At 41.2% G+C, this 22727-nt stretch overlaps 1 protein-coding gene across 4 annotated transcripts in view; it reads right to left on the bottom strand.

Moving 5' to 3' along the window:
• The window catches only part of Slc44a1 (solute carrier family 44 member 1), a 193842-nt gene that overhangs the window by 130855 nt on the left and 40260 nt on the right, over nt 1-22727 (bottom strand). For all 4 annotated transcript variants that reach the window (XM_052176497.1, XM_052176499.1, XM_052176498.1 and 1 more), the window contains 2 exons: nt 18768-18857; nt 8463-8605 (listed from right to left, as the gene is read on the bottom strand). In XM_052176497.1, coding sequence (XP_052032457.1) covers nt 8463-8605; nt 18768-18857 — 233 coding nt within the window. The remainder of the gene's footprint in view (nt 1-8462; nt 8606-18767; nt 18858-22727) is intronic.

Raw genomic sequence — 22727 nt, 5'->3', positions numbered from 1 at the left:
AAACAAACAAACAAACAAACAAACAACAAGAAAAAGTTCACCAGGAAATAATTGAATTGAACCAAATGCTCCTTTTCTTCAGGCATTTAGGCTACTTCCTATTTTATTATCACTAGAAATAGCTTATAACACACAACTGATTTTCAATGAATGTAGGCTAAGGGCTAAATAAAATAACTAGAATTAAAAAAAATTGTTATTCACTCATATATTTATGTAGTTATTTATTTACTAAATGTAAATGTTTTGTCTGTGTGTGTGTCTGCACATCAGAAGAGGGCATTGGATCCCAGGGGACTTCAGGTATAGAAGGTTGTAGTGCTAGGAATTAAACGTAGGGCCTCTGGAAGAGCAATCCTTAACTGCAGAGTCCCAAAGGGGGGGGGGGACATTTGGCCGTGGTGGGGCAGACCAGATGGAGACAGAGTCTCTCTAATAGCTGTGGCTAGCCTGAGCTCACTATGTAACCAGGCTGACCTGGAACTCACAGAGATCTGCATGCCTCTGCCTCTGACATGCTAGGATTAAGGGCTCGTGCCACTAGGCCCAGCCAGAATTTTCAAGAAAGGTGAATAAAATCCCGTGAGTACACAGCAATCTAGGTCAAGTCAACAGGGACGGAGAAGAAAAGTGTTTGTTTTAAGCACAAAGAGTTGAATTTTAAATCACCCTTTTAATCAAATTTTACCTGTATTCTTTTTTCTTTTTTTAAATAGGGCCAATAATTTTCAGTGAACAAGACTTGAAAACTCAGGCTGGAGAGATGGCTCAGTAAGAGCCCTGACTGTTCTTCCAGAGGTCCTGAATTCAATTCCCAGCAACCACATGGTGGCTCACAACCATCTGTAATGGGATCAGATGCACTCTTCTGGTGTGTCTGAAGACAGCAACGGTGTACTTACATACACTAAATAAATAAATATTTTAAAAAACAAAGATTTGAAAACTCTTGATAAAGTTTCCCCAAGAGATGTAAATTACACCAGGCAAAAAGGCACACAACTATAATCCCAGCACTCGGGAGGCTGAGGCAGAGGGACTGGATGAGGTCAGCGGGCCTATACAGCAAGACTGTCTCAGAAACAAAACAGCAGCAACAACCAAAGCATGTTTTTAACACATTGATTTACTAAAGAAAACCATTCTCTGGAGAATGGAAGGGTGTGTGACAATGTACAGCTCCAGAAAGCATGCAATCATTTAGTGAATGAAAACATCCTACACAGCAGAATATTGTCACTAGCTCCCCATATAATCTTTTACACAAGTTCACATCCTGAGGAGGAGTGTGCAGTAGATGATGCAGAACATCTAATCTTTAAGGACAACCAGTGGACTTTAGAGTCCTTAAAAAACAAAACAAAACAAAAACCATAACATTTCTCCAAAACAAGAACAGTACTCATGAAACAACTATCCTACTTAAGGACCATATGATATGTTTGTACAAATAACAAAAACATGCAAACAGTAAAACAAAAAACCCTCCAAGTATGGAGTAAAAATAATGTGGTCCATCACCTCAGCTCACATTGTCTCCCTTGGATAAAGAACTGGTGAGTGCCTTCAAGTTCTTTAAAACCTTATGGAGTTGGTCACTTTCAAAGGTCTCCAAGTTTATGACTTTACATGACCTGCTTCCTTCTATGTTCCCTTTAAATGTTGAGAGAAAAAAAGGTACAAACCTAGAATCACTGTATGCTCACAGAAGACACCACAGAACAAATCTTAAGACGGGGACACTGGGTAGAAGATGAGTAGAGCCTTGGTCTCCATGCATGTTTGCCTAACCACACACAGACCAGGTAGGTAGGTAGGTAGGTAGGTAGGTAGACAGACAGACAGAGAGACAGACAGATAGACAGACAGACTGGCAGACAGTCGGGTAGTGGTGGGCAGATGTATGGATGTATGTATGGATGGATAGATAGAAAGATAGAATGCATCTATATTGTAATATTCAGAATTAATTTTCTTACTATTCTCTGAACAACAGTGTAATAGCTCCTTAGTATAAAGCACTATAAATAATTTAGAGATGGGTAAGTGTACAGAAGGACATACACAGCTTATAAGCAAATACTCTGCCATTTATAAGAAGGATGTAAACAGAACTAGTTTCAGTATGTGCTAGAGTATATGGAACATTTACTGTTGTAATGTTCCAAAAACTGGAACAATTCAATGGAGGATATAGAGGAGTATATTTACATGTCTCCATCAAGTTACTCATATTTCCAAGATGCAAGGTCCTTTACTCATATAATGAACAGACTGCATGATCTCAAGGCCCTTTGCAAGCACAGACATGATAAGCCGCTAGCTTACAGTGAAAAGAAGCACAACTAAGATAAATTCCTTGCATTCTGGTTGTTTTCACTCCATCTCCTATAAAATTATGCAAAAAAAAAATTGAAGAAGGCAACAACAAATAAGCTGTTCCCCCTATTTACTTCCCCATATTGACAATCCACACACATATGCCAACCCCTCCTCAGACCTTTAATTCCTTGCACCCTGTTAACACAGATTATCTCAAATCTGAGAGGCTATTAAGGGGTCTGTAACTTGAACTTTAATAGCTTCTTCAGAGGAAAGACTGAAAGATGAAAATTAGATATATGAGAAAACACCTCTTCAGAACCTATAAAAGAAATCAATACTAGTAAGAAAGATACACTGGGGCAACTTCTTAGAATAACAAAGCAAGTTGACACTAAGCAAGATCTTGTATAGGAAGGAAGGCAAAGTTTTCACAACTGAATACCTCAATCAGAACAGCTAAGAACATGCCCTCCCTTCCCTACACTAAGAGCCACAGGCCCCTCTCCTCTGGGTGCCAGGACGTGAGAATATTTGTTCTGGAAGCGCCAAGCCCACCCCACTACCTCAAGCCTCCTCACAGAGGCCAGCAAAGTGAGACCCCTTGTATCAGTATCTGACAAAAGCTAATGCATCCTGCTCTGCCCGCACTGACACGCAAGGTAAGGGGCATGCTCTCTACCAGCACTCCTGTTGTCGGATGTTTCTCTTCCCAACATATATCCCATCATAATACGATGACACTGATATCTGGCCATCACCAGAGGCCTAAGCGATAGAGCAGCCTGTAAAGCTAATATCCTACTTTTTAATAATAATGATAGCGATAACTTTCAAATACAGTCTAAGAATGCTTATATGCTATAAATCAAAAAATTATGGGCCAAATTAGACCATATAGAAGTCTATTTTTGAAGTTGCCAATCAGGTCACCACCCACTCCCTACAATCAAAAGTCTGGCTCTAAACCCAACCCATGATGTGTAGTATCACCACCATAGCTTAGCTACAAGGTAAATCACTCTCTGTTCACAAGTGTTTGGCAGGCTGTTATTAGATAAATAAATCTCCCATTTTAGAACTCCATGGTTCTACATCAGAAAATTTTATCTGAATTGATCCAGACTTGGGCTAAAATCTGATTTTGCTTGTATGCAGGATTGTCTTAGTTTCCTAAGCATGCAACTCAGAAATTAATCTAATTCCATCTGAAGTTGAGGCTTTCCTGGATCTCATAAACATGGTGAGGCAGCTCTCTGTGCAACTTTGTTTCTATAAGAAATACACTATCAGGTGCAAAGTATTCTTGGGAGGGAAAATTCATAACTAGAAAAATCAATAAATAGATTTTGCTTTGCTAATAAGAAAATTGTTATAGTCATCTTGGGCACCTTAAACATTTGGTTAAAATAAAACAGATCTGTTCCCCTCACCCATCTCTCTCCTGACTCTCCTCCTTCCATGATAATTACAAGTAAATAAGCCCTCATCAAGGAAGAGACATACTCAGATCTGAAAACTACAATTCCCAGAAGTCAGAGTGTAGCAGAGCACCAGACAAAGTCCTGGAGGCCTCTCTTAATCCTGATGCTTTTGTTCATGTCCTTATAAAATTCTCTTTTCCTTGAGTTTGAGTGGGACCTGAAATTTGTGTGTCACCAGCAGAAAAATGGCAAAGATGACATCCATCACTTCCACAATTGCAGCACAGAGTGTAATTTCCACAGCAAGCATAATTATACTACATAGAGGTGTAGCTTCCAGTGTTCTAGAAGATTCTCTAGATGCTGTTCATTGGTTCTGATGGAATAAACTGCCACCACAGCAACCTACATATAAACTTCTGAAACATCAGACACTGACATATGTGTCTCACTTTAAGCCACTAAATTTATGAATCTGTTACCTAGCAACCAGTAATTAAAAGACAGATGAGAAACACAATATAATTAGGGAGCTAACTGAAAGCAATAGAATAACGAGTACGAGGCAGGAAAGTTCAGGCAATCACAGAAAAGGAAGCTTACAACAGGATAGTGTTATTTTGAAACACTTCACAAAAAGGTCATCTGTGAGACCTGGCATAAGTGTTTCAGAGATTCAGATAAGCACACAGGCGGAAGCAAAAGCACAGAAGTGGCATCAATCAAATGCCAGGGTAATAACGCTACACTGAAGGACAGTGGGAGAGGACTGGGTAGGTGAAATGGGCCCAGCTCTCTAAAGGCCTGCAAGGGCAGGGGCTGAGTGGGCTCATCTTTCATACTATAGACCACAGCAGGAAAGCAAAGGCTCTTGAAGAGGAAAATGGCAAAATAAAAGCCCTATTTTCAAGAACTTAATCCTATCACAGTAGAAAGGACAGAGCTGATTACAGATAAGAAGACCAAGAATAGATACGCTAAGAACAATAGTTGTCATGAGAGGCTAACAAGTGGAGAGGAGGGGACTTCACGCATATTAATAACCAAAAGCATGCAAATTAAAACTATAAAGAACTATTCTGTGGCTTATCAAATTAGTAAAGAATAAAAACTAATAATACTGCCTAAGATAAAGCAATCTCAGACACTGTTGGTGGGAATGTAAATGCAACAGTCTTCATGGAAAGCCATTCAGCAATACACATTAATAATCTTAAAATATTCAGATCCTCCAACCCCGTGATTCTCTCAGTAGAGTGAACTTATTTACTCATTCAGCAACCACTGAATGCATTGCCTGCTTCAGCCTGACACTGAGCTGGGCTCCAAGGATGCACTGCTGAAAAGAACAGACCCCACTGCCTTCATGGCATTTAGTAGAGCTGCCCCTCTGATGAATTATTAAAAGAAGAAAAAAGTATATTTATATATGTTACAGGCCACAAGGAGAGTGTACTTTTAAATGGCTAGTTAAAATTGTGATGGGTGCCTCCTTCATTCCATAGGCAGAATGTCAGACTCACAGTTTAATTTGTAAATCCAAAGACAGCTTCTCTGTGAAGTGACCTTTCTGCTGAGAGACGAAGGATGAGTAGAATTTAGCTACGTTATGAATGGAAAGAGGAAAAAATCCTAATAGAAGAAATAATATTCATGAAAGGGTTTTAGAGGATTTGTTGCTGCATTATTCAACAAATGCACATGAAGGTCAAATAAGGACCAGGCACTGTAATACGGGCTTGGGAGAGGGTTAGGACAAAAAATCCAGGCGTCAGCCCACCACACAGGTGTGAGAGTGCTGCATCAACTGTGGAAGGACCAGAGTTCAGTGAAGCCATGAGGATAAGGAGGGACTACAGAAAGAGGCAGCCAGCACACATGGCAGGAAAAAAGAAGAGGACCGGCTGAGCTAAAGCAGACAAGGAATGCCATCTTCTCATCACTAGGTTAGAGCCCAGCTCAGTGTCAGGCTGAAGCAGGCAGTGCATTCAGTGGTTGTGAAAGAGTAAGTAACTTCACTCTACGGAGAAAATTACTGGGTTGGAGGATCTGAATATTTTAAAATTATTAATGCATATTGCTGAATGGCTTTCCATGAAGACTGTTGCATTTACATTCCCAATATGTAGACTTACCTGAAAATGGATATCCAAAATTCTACCAGTCCCACAAATCATTACCATCCATAGAGATACTTGGCTAGATTATATTGAAAAGGTAATAGTGCAGAGGAGACCAAGCAGGGGCCAAAAATACAGAAGTGGGTATGGTGGTGAACACCTTCGAATCCCAGCACTAGGGAGGATAAGGCAGGTGGATCTCCATGATTTCAAAGCCATCCTGCTCTACATTGAAAACTTGAAGCCAGCCCGTCCTACACGGTGAGACCATGACTCAAAACAAACAAACAAATAAACAAGAAGCTTAAAAAAGTGCACAAAATGCATGTTCAATATGTATACATGAGTTAAGAAAAAACTACTTGGAAAAACAATTTCCCCCACGATTAAACACAAATGGCTTTTGACTAAGGTAAATATTCAGAAAAAAGTAACTCTTTTTCAGAATGATGCATAATTTCTGTTTGCCAGAGGCCAGTGTGTATTTAACTAGCCAGAAGATTTGGAATCTGCCTCTCCCACCAGGTAGATGAACACCACAGGGTTAAATATAGTGAATCGAACCTACACATCTATGGTAAATACATGTGCAGAGTCACTGGCAAGTCACAAAGCAGGCCATAAGGACAGTGGATTAAAGCAAGAAACCCTCTCTTTCCTATGCCCTCAGTTGATAAGTCTCATATATTCGGTCCATTTTAATAGCACTGGGAATGTTAACATCTTATGACACAGGTGCTATCTAATAAAATAAATTGAAGCTATTCCACTTCTACATAGCCAAAATTATTTCAAAATAAAAAGTCCACCAAAAAGATAGATTGTTTACAGATGGCATTACAGGCTAAAGTCTAAACATAATCCAGGGATAGAATCATAATTTGTTAAGTTAGGAATGATGGTAGAGTACTTTATCTAATTAACAAATATAAAGGGCAGGATGTTAATTGTATATCATACTTTGTAATTTACATGATTATGTTCAATTTATGTCTGGAAGAAGAGTTTTTGGTTTGGTTTGGTTTTGTTTTATTGGACACAGAAAGTGACCTGTAGGGGAGGTTCTGATGCTAAGGTCCTGTTCCCCAATTGGTTCTTGATCTATTAGTAAAGAAGTCATTGGACAACTCCTGGGAGGAAGGAATAGGCGGGACTTGTGGGTCCCCACAGGCAAGAGACATAGGAGAGAGAGGGAGGGAGAATTCACCAGCCACAGGCTGCTTTTACAGGCAGAAAGTTAGAGATGTTGAGCTGGGACTAAGGTAACTGAGCAACTAAAGCTGAAGACAGATTTAAGGTGCTAAGCTAAGAGTATTGGGAGGGCACACTAGCCTTGGGAGTTCAATAATGCCCAGCAATTGAGCCAATAAGGCAAGTTGAAATTGAGCAACATATGTATGTATCCATGGATTCAGGGTAATCTGGGTGGGGGCTGGTATCACAGCCCATTTCTGGAGTTTAGGTAGGGTAGCAAAAGTCACAGGCAACAAGATGCTCACAGGCTGCACTGGATCCTCCACTACCCACCCACCAGCCACAGGGCCTTGAGGGTCACCTTAGCTAAGCCTTTGCTACTCCTGCCTTGCAGAGGGATAAATGCTTGTCAACTGTGAGAAGCTATGCATATACTCCTTGTTGTTGCATAGAACTTTATTTGACCTGCACAATCTCTTCTTCATTCAAAGGACTGTCTCTAAGAAAGGATAACTAATCAAAGTTCTTCAAGTTTGTAAAATCATCAAATTCATCTTATACAGAAGAGCCCCAAGATTTAACCAACAGAGTCATAAAATCACAAGTTGTTACAATCTACTCTGACATTTCCTAGAAAGTGTGCTAGACTAATTAACCTTGTTACTGTACAATTAGTTTTGTTTATTCTGAAGACCTGGTTTGACTTAAAATAGCGTAATAAAGTTTGATGGTATACACAATCACAGCCTGAAAAGTCATACAGCAATCCTACATATGATGTGTTTACTGGATGAAATGTGTCTTCCCATTGACATTAGAAATAAAATAATAACTCTTGAAGAGTAAGGACAATTAAGGTCAGGAATTTCATGACATCTTGAAGATGAATACTAAGAGCCCAAAATAATTATCTCAGTCTGTCAAGGAAGATGTAGCTTTTATAGAACTGGAAAGACTTAAATACTTGCATCACAAAATATTACTTTCTAACCTTAAGGCTTCGATATCCATTTTCATTCTTCTGTCTTACATTAAGTATAATCTGAATATAGAGAATATTAGCTTGTTTTCTGGGTTAAGGAGTAGAACATAACCTAAAGGCTAATGGGAAGACAGAGCACAAAAGTGACCCTTTCAAATCAAGGCTTTTTCTAATCCACTAAAACCACAAGGTGGACCATTTAACAAGGCAGTTAAATTTGTTTCCTGGAGAATGTATTTGTTAAATGAAAGCAGCAGTGATTAAATACCCATTTAAAAAGCAAAACAAAACAAAAAGTCACTCTATAGAAAGTATATGAAAATATCCCGAAGACACTATATTTAAGGTTCAAAAAGAATCATGCCATCCCATGCTTCCCACAAAGCTTCCAGACAGTTGACCACGCAAGGGTCTACTCACTTCCGGTGGGTGTGGTCCAAACCACTGTTCGGTATTGCTTCCAGTTTTGCATTTCTCTGCCCACAGATATTTCCATAGCTGTCGTATCCTGACACTAGTCTTGCTGCTGCACCTGTTGCTACTGAAAAGCCACAAATAAATCCCTAGAAAAGAAACAGAAAAGAAACACACACAAATAAACCATTTCAACAGCAACAGTCACCACTTGATACGATAATGAGTTTCTTTTGTCTGCTGAAGGGGATAAAGAGCTATATTCCCTTATAGCAAACACCATTACACTCTTTCCCCCCGGACTGCATAGGAACAGCATGAAGTCCACAGGGGAATACCATTTGCTATTGGAAAAAAACCAATCCCAATCTTCCACATCTTGGGATCGCCTTTGCATTTTGTGGCATGCGTGGTAGTGCCTCCATATTGAACACCCACTCGGAGCTAGACTGCACACAGGGGATTTATCATACAGTGTCTCCTTCTCCTGAGGAAGAAGCTCAGGCCTGGAGAGGTTTAAATAAGTTAACCAGAGCCACAAAAGCCAGTAAAGAGCATCATGGAGCATCACAGACAACTGTAGTCATTCTTTAGTTTACATGGTCATAAAGCAGATCTACTAAATGAACAACAAAGGATAAATGGTGGTTAAAATCCAGAGAACAACAGTATGCACAGTTTGGACCAATATCACCTCTGTGAGCACAACACTTTGTTCTTCCTGCAACAAAACTATATAAGACCCAAGTCTTACACCATGAAGCTCGCTCTTAATACTGGAGAGCGGAGAGAAGGTAAGGAGGCACTGGCTTCCAGTACTGCAAAAGTCACTCATTTAATGGGAATGGGCTTCACCCTGGCCCCAAAGGCAAGTCCGCAGACACTGGGGACGGGACTACCCTGTGCTGGCTGACTCAGACAGGGGCTGGTCACAGTAAAGCAGTCTACCACAGCCCACTGGGAAGAAGAAGAGCAAGACCAGGGATGGCGGAAAATGGCTCTACTAGGGATGGAGGGATGGACCTAGTCAGCAAGAGTGCCAGTTTCTACTCTCTTCAGTCAGGTTAAGTAGGCAGAGATGGTTACCAGTGATTATTATCTAAATGATGCTGTTGGATCTCAGGCTGCACAAGTGTATGCTACAGTCTCGGGCAAGTCCTCAGAGGAAAGCATTTTTCCCTTTACAAATCCTTACCTTAAAAGTTTAAAAAATTCTAACAACTCGCATATTTCTTGATAGCTCTTCTGACTTCCATTGTACAGGTAATGAGATTAGAACACAGCTCTGTTCCGTAGAAACTTCTAAAACCCCTCTGTGAGAAAGTGGCCTCAAAACAGAACCCATGCCCAATTTCCTAGTGTCTGATCAACTTTCTACCTCAATTGACTCACCTGACAAGTGGACACAGAGTATATATAGCTCCTCAAGCTGGGATAGGGCTTGAAGGGCACCATGGTAAGAGCTTCATCAACAGCTCATATACCATTTTAGAAACCAGAGAACAGACAGGAGCCTGATGTAGCTGTTTCCATAGAGGCTCTGCCAGTGCCGGACAAATATAGAGGGGAATGCTATCAGCCAACATTGAACTGAGCACAGGGTCCCCAGTGGGGGAGCTGGAGAAAGGACGCAAGGAGCTGAAGGGGTTTGCAGCCCCACAGGAGAACAACAGTATGAACCAACCAGTACCCCCAGAGATCCCAGGTACTAAACCACCAACCAAAGAGCACACATGGAGGGACCCATGGCTCCAGCCACATGTGTACCAGAGGATGGCCTGGTCAGACATCAATGAGGAGAGGCCCTCGAACCTGTGAAGGCTCATTGTCCCAGGGTAGGGGAATGCCAGGACAGGAAGTGGATGGGTTAATAATCAGGCCAAGGGAGGGATGGGATAGGGGGTTTTTGGAAGGGAAACAAGGAAAGGGGATAACATTTGAAATGTAAATAAAGCAAATATCTAATAAAAAAAGTTATCCAAAAAACAACAAAAAAAAAAGAAACAAAAAGGAAGAGAAATTGGGCATAAAGATTCAAAGAGCTATAAATGTTTGATGTCTCAAAGAGCCGTGATCAAGTGATGTCAGGCTTTCTTTCATATTTTTTATCTTGTGCTCATTTGAACACGTGCATTGATTGTTCTAACTTAAGCCCATAGTAAACAGCACCAATATTTTCAACAAATGATTTTTTTTAGTGTCACTGGAATGAGATAATTTGTTAAAGATGGCTACTGAATGAGAAAGAAAGAAAGAAAGAAAGAAAGAAAGAAAGAAAGAAAGAAAGAAAGAAAGAAGCCAGAGCATGTGCAAGGGAGAGACTCTGAACTTTGGAGTTATACAAACTCTTGTGTTATCAATGTTGAATATGACTTTGGTCAAAGTTGCTTAATCCTCCAAGCCTAAATTTCCCCTTCCACTAACTGAGATTAAAATCCCTTAACCCAAAGGCTGATGGAGACAATAATAGGAAGTAGATGCCTAGGTAAGATAAAAGCTAGTGCTAGTGCCACACCCCTCAAAGCGTTGAGGGTTGCCCACTTGTTTTCACTCCCCTGTTGCCCTGCTCCGTCTCCTCTCCTCTCCACTATACACTGAAACAAAACAAACAAACAAACAAAAAAAAAAAAACCACTGTGGACTTCAAGTCAATGCTAAGTGAGACTTAGCATTGTTATATCAAGAACTTGTTATAACAACAGAAGGGCACTAAGGAAGATCACGGAGTAACACAGGTACTAAATGAGCTCAATCCCTGGACTCTCCCTACACTCACTGCCTGGGTACCTTTGATGCAAGCACCAACTCCCACTCTGCTCTCCTCACCTCTAACGCTGAGCGAGCGCATCCACCCTCAGCATAATGATGAGAGCTGGTCAATATGTAGAAGCTATCAGTCGTAAATATGAATGGTAAGTGTGGCCTGCAGAGGCTGACATCAGTACCAAGAAGTGACAAAACCCGCTCGTTGTGTTACTTATGTCAGAACAAACAAAATTTTGTGAGGCAGGGGCAAAAAAAAAATGAGTAATAATGCTGGTATTTTTGTTATTATACAAAAACACTTTCGGATCACAATTAAACTTTACTTGTCCGGAGCAGCAAAATGGCTAACTGAAAGGTTTTGTTTGTCTTTTGTTACTTACAGCTTTCATTCTCCTAGATCTGATAGGAATGTTGCTACAGATTCCTCTAGATGGTTTCTGATTTCCCCTCCTGATTGCTCTAGAACAGTTCCATATGATATTCCACAGGGCGGGTTCCTACCCTTTACGTGTCCTATGGGGCACGGCTGGGTATAAACTGTGTCACATATATATGCTAAAATGGGACACTGTCACATTTTCACACAGGTCATTTAAAGTTCTTAGAAGCTTTCAGAGGCACTAGAGCAGAGAGTATGAGAAGCTGCAAGGGTGAGGCAACAGATAATAAAGGAAACCACGCCCATTATCCTAAGGACTTCCCACTTGGCTCACGCACTGACAGTGCAGACTGAGGCCAAATCTAATTGAAGCTCCCACCTCTTTATAAAAAAAAACACACAAATCCAAAGGGCAATGATATCATTTCAGAAGAGAAAAAAGGAAACAGAGTGCATGAAATTAAAACAGGGTGGGAGAAAGCTTTCAGAGTACAGTCAATACTTTAATGGTGTTCCAGAAAGAGGAGGGAGAAGGCGTCCAGCAGTAGGAAACAACACCAGAGATGAGAATGTTTAGGAGGAGAAAGGCTTGCCAATGTGGAGCAAAACACAACCACTGTTACTAAGAAAGGGAACCTGATGAAAACATTCAAGCTTTTGAAGAGCTTTGGCAGCTGCTACCCTGAGGGCATGAAGAGGCACAGATGGACCGCTCTCAAAACTAGGTAACTGAAAACAGACAAAGGCCTAGAGCTGAGGGCCAGGCGTCACAGACAGGACCTGGGTGCTAGCTATAAAGGAGGGAGGACGACTGGCAGCCAAGAAACTACTGCTCCCCTGTCACAGGGCTAACGTTACTTGAATAAGATTTTTGCTTAGACTTGTGCACCATCAGGATAAACTTTCTGTCAAGTGCGTGTTTGGTTTTCACACCTACATTCTAACTAAGCCACTGAGCAGAGCAGATGGTCTTCACTAGGTGGGGGGCGAGGGGGGTTCAACAAAAACCTGAGGTGAGGAGGAAGAGGAGAATGTGAATATCCCAAAATAGTGCATGAGGGATGAGTCGCAGTTCACAGCCACACACCCGCCCAGCTCTTCTCAAACACCACACACTATTGCTGGCGATCAGGGCGGGTTGGTCTCCCCAAAACCACACTTTGAAAGCAGTGGGATAATACTTGGTTTCGGTTCCTCCTCTTCCAAAAATCCCAGAGCTGAGAGGGATACATGGATCTAGCAGATAAAGTCAGATTAGAAGGCCCCCGGTACAAAGGCATACTTATGCAAACAACGCTTTTGTAGGTACACTAAATTTGCAGATTCCTTTAAAGTTTAATAGAATGCATTGTTCTAAGAGGAAGAAAAATGTTTGACAAGTCTCAGAAACTTCTACACAATAAGCATTTTTTTTAAGTATATGCAAAGGCAAAAGATACCATAAAGGAACCAGAATATTCTTAAAGGAAAAGAAAACAAGGGAAGCAGAGGGATGGAAACCCAATCTAAGACTCAAGTTTCACAGAGACAGAAACAGAGAAAGGAAGAAAAGAAAAACAATCAGCAACAAAGCCAGACAAGGAACAGAGTCCTGACCCTGCCTTTAGCACGAGAGTGCCTCAGAAACAGAATTCTCAGGCCTATGTCCATACTAGTGTAGAAAACTGAACTAAAGTCTTTTCCAAGTTCTTCCACATCCCAAATGCTATAGAAAGGTGGGTGAGGGGGAAGCGGAGGAACTTATAGGTCTAATTGCAGAATATAATTTATTAATATATAATTCACTACAGAGATAGGGGAAATGTAGATTAAAATGTATTTAGCTGGGCTGGAGAGATGGCTCAGCGGTTAAGAGCACTGTCTGTTCTTCCAGAGGTCCTGAGTTCAAGTCCCAGCAACCACATGGTGGCTCACAACCATCCATAATGAGATCTGATGCCCTCTTCTGGTGTGTCTGAAGACAGCTACAGTGTATTTACATATAATAAATAAATAAATAATTTAAAAAAATGTATTTAGCTAAAGTGTACACTTTAAAATTGTTGAAGTGGTACTGTGCATGGCAGTACGGGTTTGCAGTCTCAGGTTCCGGCACTCCGGGGTCGAGGCAGGAAGATTGTGGAATGGAAGGCCACCCTAGACTACAGATCCTGTCTCAAAAGTAAAAGAAAAACCAAAATCAAAATGGTGAATTATATTCTACATGCCTGTTTAACACTATTTTTATAAAGAATAGAAAAGAAAATGAACTTCACAAAAACTGATAGTCACCTGGGCCAAAATCCCTCTAGTAATTTTCTACAAACTGTCTTTTACTCTATGATCCTGGCCGAAAACAGCCTCAAACTGGTAACTAACTCAGCATTAACACGGACTTTCTCTCACACGCTCACCCACAGTTAGTGTGCTTGGTGGAGACATCATGCCCGGGGAGCTACACTAATACTAGAGAATTTTAAAGGCCCCGTACCGCAGAACCTATATACCAGCTCAGACTCAGACCTGTCTCCGAAATTTGAACCTCAAGTTCAAGATGGTGTATTCTTCAGAAATTCTCCATGTCCCAAAGCCACGCTCTCTTTCCATGTTTCCCGAGTCACTCTGCTTTCCCCACACACCATCTATGGTGATAGAAAGCATCTAGATGCTCTCCATCTAGAGCAACAGTATCCGCAGGCTGCATGTGGAAACTTGAATTAAAAGTTCTTTGATCTCTTTCTTGCAGGCTTCCTGCCTCGCCCTACCCCTAACTTCCTAAGTGCATGTCAAGGAAGAAATATGGCTGATCTGTTCAGTCAGTCAGACACCAGCTGGAAAATAAGTTAACTCTGTTCCAAAGCTCCACGTTGTAGACAAACACATCTCCTGTTGTTCCTGATGCCAAGCAACAAAGTGATTCTATCAAGACCTTTTTCCTCCTGGGACCAAGGATGCCACTGTAAAATCTTCGATCACTTATTGAATAGAGTTGTGACTTGGTTTCCTTAATCTGTAAAACCTGAGATGTGATCAATATAGTATACATGTCTATGTTCTACAGACGTGTATTTCTATATGTCCAACCACGACTATGTCTACCCTACAATAAGCAGAGATGACTCATTTGCACTGTGGACACTCCTCCTGTTCCTGCCCTTTTGTGGTAAGCTCATCTCCTGACTCTAGTCCCTCTTTCACATGTATTTTCACAAGACGACCAGGCCTGTTAGCTGGCCCAAGCCATTTTTACCAAGGAATGGTTTGGGAAGCATAAAATTAGGTACCTATTCTTGGTAAGGACAGAAACCACGATTGGGAATCTAAGGGGAATGGGTTAGCATGTAAACTGAAAGGTTCTACCCAGAATCGCTAGAGCAAAAACCTCAGTCAGGCTGACTTGACTCTCCCTGCCGCACATGGTAACCACTGATAAATGTTACCACTGGTAAATGTTACTGGTCCTACTTACCACAGTTACAACTGGCAGACCTTACCAACCCTGCTTCTTTCATCTCTTCTTTTTCTTCTTTTTTAAAAGCACTACGTTTTGAGTTTGTCGTCACTTATTTGGACTGCTGTCCTAGTCTCCAAAGTGTTCTCCCTACAATGTCTTCCATCTTCCAAGCCACCGTAACACTAGAACCAGAGTCCCCCTTCTAAACCCCAATCATGTCACAGCTTCGCAAATCCTTTCTATGACTGTCAGAGCACAGAGCAGACTCTCCTCCACCTCAGCTAATCATTAGCACCCCAGAGATTATGGCATAATTACTAATGGTTACTGAGAGGTGAGATTTCTAAACAAAAATTCCAGATGACTGTTGTGTACAGGTAGAATTGAAGCACAGGAATTTGGAAGTGCAAGGTTATGCCAGATATGATGGTAACAGATTCTGGCAGAAGCAGGAGTGCAAATCCCAGCCCAGCAGGGGCCAGACACAGCAGCACATGCCTGTAAACCCAGCACACAGGAAGCTACGCCCAGAAGATTATGAATTGAGGCCCAGCCTGCCAATAAGATTTTGCACCTCCCTCTTCCCCCCCCAAAATTAAATCAAATCATGAATGATAGCAGCTCAAGAAGACTGATAACAATTTACTTTGAAAACCACTGTATGTTCTTGACAATTCAAGCGCTAAAAACCTTGTAACTAGAGAACAAATAGTAAATCATGACAAGCAGATGCAAATAAAAGATTAGTAATGAAGGTGGGTGAAAATATCCAGGAAACCACTATGCATCAGGCAATTAAGGAGATAAAGCTAAGGTCTGAACCCCAGTCTACAAGTGAACCAGCAAACAGTTTACAAAAGAAGCAAGCAGGGCCAGGCGCTGAAAAGAATTTAGAAATTTCCTATCCCTGCCACTTAGTAGACAGGCTAATATTTAATATAACTTATGGATACATGGGTCTAAACTCTATCTCACTGGATAACTCAGAGAATGACACAGATTAACAATGCTCAACAAATGCTTGTTGAGTGTTCATTTTAAAATTCCAGCTGGGGCCAGAGAGAGAACCCTGGGGATTAAAAAGCATTTGTTGCTCTTGCAGAGGACCGAGGGTCAACTCCCAGCACCCATGTGGGAGCTCACAACCATCTGTAACTCCAGCTCCAGGTGACCTGACACACTTCAAATTTCTGCCAGCACCTGGCACATGTGTGGTACCCAAAATACATGCAAGGAAAGCATACATAAATAAAATAAAACAATAAATGAAGAATTCTAACACTAGTGAAGAACATTGTTCAAAAAAAATTAAAATACAAATGAATCCAGATTACACATTTCCCATCTGAAACCCTAAAAAAATCTAAAATGCACCAAGATTTGAAGCTTTCTGAGCACCAACATGGGACACGTGGAAAATTCCACGTGTGACCTCCTCTGATGAGCTGCAGCCAAAACTACATAAAATTACTGCAGAGTATGGCTATAAGGTATATATGAAATATGAAGGAATTCTATGTTTAGATTTGGGTTCCATCCCAGAGGTACTTTACACATTATATGTACCAATATTTCCATGTTAAAATTTTGCCTTTCTTTGTACACGCTGCATACATGCACAAGAAGGCCAGAGGACAGCTTGAGAGAATCAGTTCTCTCCTTCTACCACGTGAGTCCTGCAGGCCTTTCTCATTCACCAGGCTTAGCAGAGGGCTCCTTTGCCCACTGAGCCTTCTCAATCGCCCTCCAAATGTTTTTAAAATTTGGGTAACACTTTGAACCCTGAGCATCTGGAATATGGTTTACTATGGAATGAAATTCCAACAGGGTGAATGAAAAACCATATAAAACAAAATCCAGAACCAGAAGCAAAACTATGAACCTTAGCCGTGCTTGTGAGATGGGCAGCGGAACGTTTAGAGTCCTTCCATCCATCCTTCACTACTTGATATCAGCTCAATTCCATGAGAAAGTAACCTATTTAAAGATTCACTCCAAAATAAATAATGCTGTGCCTGTATTTAAAAGCACACACAGTGGGTCTTAATTACCATCATGATGAAATCAACATTATATTAATTACCATTGCATTAAAACATTTCAGTAAATAGCTCCTAATGCTCAAGTAACTCCCAAATCAGTCTATTAACATTAATGATTGCACTTTCCTCTGCTATTTGAGCACAGAAAATCAAAAGCACCTTGGGTGGCATGGCACATGTTTTTACAAACATAATTTTGAAGGTCAGTTGCTATTTATCCTGGGGTTACAATAGGTGTGAAAAAGCTGTAGGCTGGTTTCTCCATGTTCCAGAATCTTTCCATGTTCTTTGTGAATATTTACACATGTTGAATATCTGATGTCATTTTACTAAAGTAAGCAAATTCTTGAACAATAGCTCATAAGGCCAGAGTTAGCATTTTGACCTTTCCTATGTATCCTTATTTTGGTGAAAATGTACTTTTATCTTTAAAATAAATACTGCTTATTTTCCAGAGCTTATCAATATCACATTCAAATGTAGTTTTCTTTTCCACTGCTGGGGGGGGCTAGAACCTTGACTACAGCTGTGGCTATGAGCTTACATGATGGTATACAGAGAGACAAGAATCTTAAAAACTTTTATTACAGACAAAAAGCAATACTTCCAAAAGGAACAGGTATAGAAAGGGTAAGAAGACAGGACTAAAAATGCACCTTTTAAGACCTGGGCTGCTGCAGACAGTGAGGCTGCATTCTGAGTTAGAGACTATGGGATGGAGAAAGACGCGCTGTGCGGTTCCCCAGAAGACAGAAAGGTAACAGAAAGCACTAAGTACAGAGCTGGTAAGCAGCTCCTCCGCTCACTGCCACAAGGCCTAAGGGTGGTCCTCTCTCTGCTTCCTCTTTAGGTTTCATGTTGTAATCAATTAACTGGGGGTGACCAGCCAGATGAGCATTCCTATACCGCACAAAGCTCCAAACACCAGTCAGTGCTAAAGCTGTAGTCTATTATTTTGGAGCCTAGCACCCTGGCGGCAACCCTATCCATGAATGCCAAATTTTGGCAAGGCAGAGCAGGTGTGCCACAGACCCGTCGCCTTGCATGGACTCCCATTCTCATCTTCTCTACCAAGAACACAATCGGCAGATGTCTTGACTGCTGTCAGGGAGATGCGCGCATCACACTGGCTGGTAGGCTGGGGCCTAGGACTGACAGAAGGGACAAAGCCCTGGGCAGACTCTTTCCGTGGAGGAAGAACTCAGAACTATGAGAGTTCAAAGTGTCAGATAGCTAACATTCACTTTCCTAAAGGAATGACAAGTCCCTTGGGAAAAAAGGGACTGGCCCAAAGATAGCCAGCCACGAGGCTTGTGTGACTGGAGGAGTTGGTTCTCAGGATTCCGGCTCTCACAAAGGGTTGGGTGAAGGAGCTAAGACTCCCATTGGTTTCTTCATTTTCATCTCAGTTTTCATACAAATAAAATAAAACAAAACATAAGAAAAATAGCAAAAGGATACCAAATACTGCTGACCCGTATTAAAAGGAAAATAACCCCCCTTGATGGCTCCTTAGACCCTCCAACATCCCGGCTATAAACAGGAGGGACGAAATGAGGTACACACACACACACATACACACACACACACACACACACACACACACAGATACATTGGAAGGTCTCACTCTGCCCCGCCCCCTCATTCCCTTGCATCCAGAGTTGAGGTGTGGTTAGCATGAGTGTCCTTACCATCCCAATGCAGAAGAGAACAAAGAGCAGCAGCCATGGTATGTCTGTGCAGCTACGGTCCTCCAGGGGCTTCCACTCTCGTTTGGAGCTCTAATACAAAACACAAAGTAAGAGAACATGGTAAGTGCCAGTTTTCATTGAAACTGGGAAGGAACAAACACACGGTTCCTACCCACCATTCCTATCCAATTTTTGCTGGATAATGTCTTTGTGAAGTCAATCCTGGCTTCTATGGCCAACATCACAGTGGCTCTGGTCCCACTTCTCCCCCTGACAGTCAAGGAACTAACATGGAAAGTTTCTGTGCTACTCCACTGAAATATTTAGGATGCTGAATTGTTACTCTTTTCTATTCCTCTTTTAAAACAATGTCTAATGTAGCCCAGGCTGGTCTTGGGACTCTTTAGGTAGCTAAGGATGGCCTTGGATTCCTAATCCTTCTGCTTCTATTTCTGTATCTTGAGTGTTAGAATTACAGCTGGCTTATGTGATGCTAGAGATCAAACTCAAGGCGTGGTGCATACTGGGCAATCACCTAGCAACTAAGCTATGTGCCTAGTCCGGGATCCTTATTCTTAGGTAGCCTATATTTGTAGCACACTGGGAGCAGCAAAAGATAAGACCTCTTCTTTCCCATCAATCGAGACAAGCCTAAACATGAATATGTTCTCAATGGGGGCTTCCTGAAATGAACAAACAAATGAACATGCTCTTGCATTTGTGTGAGCTTTTCTTATATCCAGATGCTAGACAAATAAACTTATGAGAACATGCTTTCTCTATGTTCCATTTTGGGAAGAAAGCCTATCAAAAAAAACCTTTTTTTTTTTTTTTTCCCAAGACAGGGTTTCTCTGTGTAGCTCTGGCTGTCCTAGAACTCACTCTGTAGACCAGGCTGGCCTCAAACTCAGAAATCCTCCTGCCTCTGCCTCCCAAGTTCTGGGATTAAAGGCATGCACCACCACTGACCAGCTAAATAAATTCTTAAGAGGTACATTTGTCTAAATTAAATACAATTCAAGAAGGAAATATTCATTTTTTTTTCTACATAGACCTGAGCAACTCCTCAACTACCATCCTAGGATTTTCACAGTGTTCCTAGAAAATACAAATATTTCTAGTTCAAACAGAGAGTTCCTGACTAGAGAAGTAGAGTCATTCTGACCATTAATTTGCAAAGTATTGACTGGAATTCCAATTCCTTTTTTCTTTTTTTTTTCTTTTTTTTTTTTTTTTAAGTACATCAGTCTTAGGTCAGCCCTCACATCCTTTTTAAATCAAACTACAACAGAATTAACTCTCCTGAACTCTCTAAGGTGCAAACATCCCTAAATTTCATACCTTACCCTAAAAATGGAGCAGGGAAGGAAAGGAGAAGGCAGCCTTTAATAAGCCAGGAGGCCTCACACAGGCAACTGTGGAAAGCCGACAGCAGGAGACAGGATCTGCCCCTGAGAGCACACCAATGGACTGTCCAGACAACGGTCAGCCCTGAGAACATATATACAAGTGACAGTACGTCAAAACAAAAACAAAAGCAAAACAAGTCAGGGAAAAGGTCCCTGAAAGAAGTAGGCAGAGGCCTTTAATGGTTCCACACTAGCAATCTAATCTATATATCCTTTGATAAAAATTCCAGATTCTTCTCTTAAAATATACACACATATTAACATGATTTTCTTAGGAATCCAGAGTTCAAGGTGAAGAAGCTCACATTAAAATAGCTGCCTACAAGGACCTGAGTTCTGCTCCCAGCACCTATGCAGTTTCTCAAAACCATCCCTAACTCCAGTTCCAAAAGAGTCAACACATTCTTCTGACTTCCATGGGCACGTGGCACACATACACACGTGCAGGTATTCATATACATAAAATGAGTAAATATTTAAAAAAAAATAGCCGCATCTGAGATGGAAAGAAGGACCCTTTGGTGAAGTGCCTGTGTACAAACATAAAGACCTGAGTTGGATTGTCAGCACATGTGTAAAAAACGCCAGGTGTGCCGGGGTGCACCTGTAATCCTACTGGGGGACAGACCAAGACAAGACGATCTGCGGCACTTGCCATCAGCAAGTCTTGTTGAATTGGGGATTTTCAGATTCAGTATGAGACTGTGTCTCCGAAAATAAGATGGAGAGCCCCATGGACAAAGGTTCCTGCCACAACATGTGCTGAACTCAATTCAACCCCCAGGATCCACATGTGAGGAGAGAACTGATTCCCTCAAGGTCTTCTTTGACCGCTACATGCATGCTGTGTATAGCACATGCACATAAAAGAATGGTGTGTGTGTGTGTGTGTGTGTGTGTGTGTGTGTGTGTTGTCCAGAGTGATTGAGGAAGACCTCAGATGTTAGTCTCTGACCTTCACATGCTCACAAACACCACACACATTATATGCCACATACGGATAAATAAATAACTGCCTTTAAAGACAAACATCTCCTTATGCCTTACTGTTCAATCGTTACAACAGAAATGCTGTTAGCTTATTCCCAGACACCCACACAAGAAAACCAAAGAAAACTAGTCATGGAAAAAACTCTTACCCGAGGACTCTAACTAGGGGTGGGACCTAGGAATGAGTAGGCAGTTTCCTCCAGAGGAGTGCAGCCTGTGGAACTACAGATATGGACTCCTCTCCCTGACTCTGTTATTAACTAGCTGACTTCAGATAAACTGCTTCATCTCCCTGAATGGCAGGGAAAGAGAAACTGGATCTCTTAGGCTATTTCCAACTCTACAAATCTAAGGATTTGTACTTTGGTGCAACTTTTTGGGATGACAAGAAAAACAGCTACAAAGTAACATTCTTCTTATGTTGTTCAAATGCCTGAATTGTGGTCTGTACTTGGGAAAACAGCAGCTCACTGTGTGAATAAAGAATGATTCTTTGTATTAAATAATTTCAGTCTTGAATAGTGCCCACTGCAGGAAAATTAGTCATGGACACAGAGACCTCCAAAATTCATTCCTCTAAATTTACTCCATAGTAATTTAGAAAGCAATAGCTCTACTGGAAAACACTATTGTTTGTCTTAAACCTAATGCATAGGAGGGACAGAGCCTCAGACTGATGTACTTTCTTCGTCTGCACTCATTTTCAGATCAACATTCAGTTTGCTACTGCTTAAGTTTCCATCTATAACATAAAAACTTCACTATGACAAAACAAATACAAAGACTCAACAGTTCGAACTGTTGTAAGCCACTGCTGTGCCAAATACATAACAAATCTCTATTAAATATGAGGAGGACGGATAAGAGCTACAAAGAAAAGATGGTGACAGAATCCAGGGAGAGCAAAAACACAAAAGGGCAGCTGGGTCACACACTGTAACAAAGGAGACATCCCTGAGGAGGATAGCAGGCTTCATGGCTGTGTCTGTCACTCAGAAGCACTGGATTCTTGGTTATTTTTATCACACATCAATATTCTCTTTTCAGTTTAACACCCTCCTAATTGTTACTCTTTGTTTACAATGTGACCTTTTTTCATAAAAGGTATAAGAAGGATACCTTTTTCATAAAAAGGTATAAAGGGGAAAGGTCTCTTTCCCCTTTAGTTATATTGAAAGACTGGTCTAATGGCAGGATATTTCATTCTGGCTGCCATTTATAATGCTACCAATGTCTGGTTTCTTATTAAGCAGAAATTCCTATACCTAAAGCCTTACACACACTCGTCTTGCTGATGTAGGTACCATCCTTGCTCCAAAGATGAACAAAGTTGGCCTCTGAAATTAAATAAGCAGTCCAAGGTTGCTTGTTCAGAGTTGTGTAGCCAGGATTTCAATTCCAAGTCCGTGACTCCAAAGTCAACTGCAGTAAGACTGCTAAATCCTCCTATTAGCAGGCAGTAAGTAGCATTAGCAATTCTTCTCATTGCAAATAGTCAGAAACCAGGCTGATAATGTTACCGTCTTGTAAGTGCAGAGAAACTGAGTGAGGCATATTATGA

The sequence above is a fragment of the Apodemus sylvaticus genome, chromosome 3, assembly GCF_947179515.1.
Source record: "Apodemus sylvaticus chromosome 3, mApoSyl1.1, whole genome shotgun sequence".
NCBI classification, from domain to species: Eukaryota; Metazoa; Chordata; class Mammalia; order Rodentia; family Muridae; genus Apodemus; species Apodemus sylvaticus.
This window is presented reverse-complemented; position numbering and strand designations above follow the sequence as displayed.